This window comes from Gigantopelta aegis, chromosome 4, assembly GCF_016097555.1.
Source record: "Gigantopelta aegis isolate Gae_Host chromosome 4, Gae_host_genome, whole genome shotgun sequence".
In the NCBI taxonomy this organism is placed as follows: domain Eukaryota; kingdom Metazoa; phylum Mollusca; class Gastropoda; order Neomphalida; family Peltospiridae; genus Gigantopelta; species Gigantopelta aegis.
The window spans coordinates 28,622,735-28,627,964 of NC_054702.1; the positions used below are offsets into that span (position 1 = coordinate 28,622,735).

Consider the following 5,230-nt stretch of genomic DNA (forward strand, 5'->3'; position numbering starts at 1 on the left):
AAAAAAACCCCACCAATTTCCAGCTTAAGATCTTATAGACATCACAGTACACCATCGCTTTCTTCGTTATTTCATAACAGTGTGCGAAACGCTTGTCGCTAGAGTGAATTTAGTTTAAATCAGTTTAGTCTAGCGACACGTTTTTCTCACCGCCCTAAAGATCAGCAGTCAACGAAAAGATATCACAAGAGATGGTTAAACTTAATTGGGTGTACGTGACCTAGGAAAACACGATTTATACATTTACCAACAAAGACCTCTGACCCTGTCAGTGATCTGCCCAGGGGGCCGTGCTTGTACTTTTATTAAATGGGAAGTATGTGTCAAAAGATGATATTTCGGTGGGGTTTCTTCACGTACAAGTAAAGAAATCTTTCTGATTCATGTATATAATTTTAGAAAAATCAATGCCTAAAAAAACAATAAAAAACAAACAAAAATATGTGTCAAAAGATGATGTTTTATTTTTATTCATGGATAAATATGTTAATATAGTTTTTAACAATCTATAATTACCCCCGCCACACACACACATATAAAACACAAACACGCCAAACCAAAACAACGCGTGTATTTGTGCGTGCTTGAGTGTGTGTATGTTCGTATTTATGCGTGTGTGCGTGTATGCACGTGTGTATGCGCATGCAATAACCGTTTTTCGTTTACCACAGCTCCATTTAGCTCAGTCGGTTGAGTTCTTGCTTGAAGTGCTTGCGTCACAGGATCGAACCACCTCGATGGATCCATTCAACTGATTGGGTTTTTTCTCTTTCCAACCAGTGCACCACAACTGGTCAAAGGCCGTAGTATGTGCTCTCCCGTCTGTGGGAAAGTGCATATAAAAGATTCTAGGAAAATGTAGTGGGTTTCCTCTGACTACGTGTCAGATTTACCATTTGTTTGACATCCAATAGCTGATGATTAATTAATCGACGTGCTCTAGTGGTGTCGTTAAACAAAACAAACTTTAACTTTAACCATACACTCAGTTGTTTTGAAAGTTTGACTATAACATTAGTTTTTTGTTTGTTTTTTGTTTTTTGTTTCTTTTTACTTTATCCTTTTACAAACGTTAGTGAAGTGAAGAGAAGGATACGGTGGTCTAAACCCCTGTTCAAACCGAAATTGTTTGGGTTGGGGTTTTAAAAATATTTCTCGGGGAAGCATGACTTAAACCCTCCTAGAAATTTCGCTTGGCGCCATATGCTAATTTCCCACTCCTGCATAAAACCCTGCGCATGCGCCTGTTATGTGATATTGGTAACACTATTGTAGTCCGAAGGGACGTAAAAAGTGTGGTTCTTTCTACGTCCGAATATTGTTACATACCCTATATATAGCTGGTATTCAAAACGTGTGGCACCATGTTTTAACCGTTTCTCAACCGAAATAGTGCAACAAATGGACACACAAACCAAAAATGTATAACCTACCGTACTCACTAAATCCCGATTGAAGTACTTGCATCATTAACAAAATAAATCTTCCAATAACAATATAAAAAAATTCCCCGCCATTTTAAATTTACTAAATAGAGGGAAACAACACTATTGGTGTTTTCTACGTAGCCTATAAGCCATGTGGATACAGATCTTCTTCTTTTTTGTATTGATTTTTATCATCCATTTACCTTTGTTTGACACCCAGTAACGGATATATTTTTCGTGCCGAGGTATCGGTAAACATTCAGTAATTAATCTTTTGTCTGGTGGTATTGTCTGATCGCTATCTTTATGGAACTTGCATAATGATAGCACTCACATACGCTTTTTGTGAACAGTTGCTCTTCTGTGGGGGGAAAAAAATCCCAATACCGAATGCTGGAAGTAATAGTAACTATTACGGTCAGTTCTGGACTATCCACTCTCCACAAATTATCATGTTTCACAAAAATGGAAAACATTACTGAAAGGCGCATTAATAGCTGGTACCTCAATTTTCCCGCATATTCCGACACCTATGCTTTAGGGAATTTAGCATCGTCTTCATCGGAAGAGCACCGATGGAGACGAAATATTTGTTAAATTAATGCGGGGGCGGGCGGTATCTAGTTCAGTCAATGGAGTGCTCGCCGGAGATGCCAGGGTCGTTGGATCGAATCTCCTCGATGGACCCATTATCGTATTGCTTTTTCCCCTCGTACCAATCAGTGCCCCACGATTAGTATATGAAAGAGCCTGGTATGTGCAATCCTGTCTGCTAATGAAAAATGTAGCGGGTTTCTTCTAAGACTTGATGTCGATACAACCGGCATTTGTCGGACGTTGCGATCGGGATGGACGTGTCTCAACCTTCAGCGGATGTAGGCACGTAAATAGAGTTTTAGTTGGTTGGTGTTAAACAAAACAAACTTTACACATATCAAATCGACTCTTTTTGTTTAATATTGCAAAGTGCCTGATAATAATCAAAATGTTTTTCATTGAGAATGTTACCTGCACAAAAATAGGTATGCACATTGACGTAGGAACCTGGAATGATGCGAAACATTTACTTGTTATTTTTCAAATGTGTTTGTGGCACCCCACCCCCTCGCCCCTGCACATACGTTTCTACTGTCTTGATGCAGGATGTATTGTAAACAATATTCAAAATACTTCTCTCTATTTTAAACTACTTGCAAAATTTGTACCTATTAATTTTGATTAAGTGCAAAACAACAGTTTTACCTGCAATCGTAACAATGAAACCAAACTATGCGGTGATTGGGATAATGATTATCATAATCTAATAAAGTACATTACCACCACACAGAGCAACAGTTATAAAAATACTAACTTTTCTAAATACATGTAGTATCTAATTTGACCCCCCAAAAATTCACTAAAATATTACGGTTTTAGCAGTATTTTGGTTCCCAATTGCCGTCATAGCCTGCCGCAACTTGTGTGGACATTACTGCTCTACTGTGAACATAGTGTGGATGCTGGAAGTAATATAAAAACCATGACGGGTCAGTTCTGGACTCTCCACAAATTATCATGTTTCGCTCGTTTGATTACCCCGACAAACAATGCTTTAATATATATATATATATATATATATATATATATATATATATATATATATATATATATATATATATATATATATATATGTGTGTGTGTGTGTGTGTGTGTTATAAAGAAAAAGTCAGAAGCCTCCTTTAAAAGTCATATATCCCTCTTTAATTCAAATTGTCGCCTATTCAGGCTTCATCGGGGAAATTTTTAAACTAAACTAAAAGAATTCAAACCATCCTGCATGAAAACATTCAATCCATGTTTTCATGCAGGATGGTTTGAATTCTTTTAGTTTAGTTTTAAAATTTCCCTGATGAAGCCTGAATAGACGAAAATTTTAATTAAAGAGGGATATATGACTTTTAAAGGAGGCTTCTGACTTTTTCTTTATATAACATATTTTATCTCAAGCCCCCTTGCTACTTTAGAGGAGAGGTGCCAGCAACACAGAAGGATTTTCTATTCATATATATATATATATATATATATATATATATATATATATATATATATATACACACACACACACACACACACACACATATGTATATATATTCACCACGATGTGGTTTTATGAAGGGCTGCAAGCATTTAGACTGCATATTGTTAAAAGATCTACCTGATTTTTTTTTTCTTTTCTACGTGCATTTTTGCAGGCAAACGTGGTTCGTCGAACACTGAACATTAAAGGACTGAAAACAGCCCACGGGGCCGTTTAACGTTTACTTGCTTATTTCATGCACTCTATTGTATATATTATAAAAGAGCACATATAATAGATGTAAATCTGGTGATCATAGGCGTAGGAAGATACCGACAGCTGAGAGGAGTGGGGGTAAACCGGAGGTGTCAGTTATTAAACGTGGGGTCATACGCATATACACAGCCATACACATATAAACACAAAATGTTAATAATCAAGTCATCAAAACAATTCTACAAACAATGGAGTAATAGGAGTTACATTCTTGTGAACTGTCAGAGGTGGGGGTTTTTATCATTCAAATCCATATTTAGATTGCCTTTCAACTGTGGGGGGCAGTGCCGGATTTATAAGGGGGCAAAGGAGGAAACTGCCCCTGGCCCCTTTGCCAGAAGGGACCCCAGACTAAGGACTTCCCATAAAAAATGTAATAATTATAAAATTAGTTCATTTTTTTTATTTGTCATGTAATCCAACCCTGGTGGGGGTGGGGGTGACTGGCCCCTCCGGCTTCAAAGTTTGGGTTACCCCTGCCCCCTTTCCCACCCCGCTTCCAACTCCTATGCATATAAACAAGACAATTATTTAAAAACCTTGACCGTTAATAGTAATGTAAAGTATTAGCTACACTTCCTTATAGTTTTTTTTTTTAAAACATCTTATATTATAAGTGAAAGTATAGCTTTGGGTGTTGGGGCAAATTTCTACCGTCCTAATAATGATTAGTTACATGAACTGTTGACCCGATGATTATTCACACTTAAGCATCAAAATACTCGAGATAGGCTATCACGGTTCATTTAAAATCTTAGTGTTAACTACTTCCGATATAGCATTCATAGTGGAAACACCTCCCACTAGATGACGACGACAACATATCCGCCACTTTCAACCAATGAAAGTTCACGAATGTCTGAGAAAGGTTCGATCACCCATCCCGTGTACACAACACGAATTTTGGCAGGGTATAAAACGCGGATTTTATTGATGGATACTTTTATTCAGTAATAACATAATTATTCACTCTACTATTTAAAGTAAAAGCAAATAATTTTAGCCCATCAGTCCTGTGGGTTCTTTACAATTTTTAAAATAATAATAATAATAATAATAATAAAAGAAGTTGTGTCTTCTTCCTTTTTTTAATTTTTAAAATGAAAAACTGTTTACTTTTATTTGTGGTTTTTGAGATTTCCTGTTTATTGGATATGTGCCATTGTCGTTCATTGTGGGGACGGTTTAGAAATTACGAGACAAGACGGATCGGTCCGCTATTTGACATACCGATAGGTGAATAATAATAGTATTTAATATTTATATTTCATTTTATTTATCCACCGTTTTAATTCATTCATTTATTTAAATATTTATTTCAGTTTATTTCGTGTACATCGATTTCCACATTGATTTTTTTTTTAGGTTATAGTTGACATTACAGTTTCAAATACTGATATTAAATTTAACTGATACATTGCTAAACGTTAACTCTATTAATCTCTTTGTATATAATATTATGTTTGTTTGT

General features: G+C 36.0%; 1 protein-coding gene across 1 annotated transcript in view; it reads left to right on the top strand.

The window, feature by feature from the left end:
- Positions 1-4,723: 4,723 nt before the first annotated feature.
- Positions 4,724-5,230, top strand: part of LOC121371994 — an 8,807-nt gene continuing 8,300 nt past the window's right edge. Inside the window, exon 1 of the mRNA XM_041498232.1 lies at positions 4,724-4,995. Within this exon, the coding sequence (XP_041354166.1) occupies positions 4,860-4,995 (136 nt within the window). The 5' untranslated portion in view covers positions 4,724-4,859. The remainder of the gene's footprint in view (positions 4,996-5,230) is intronic.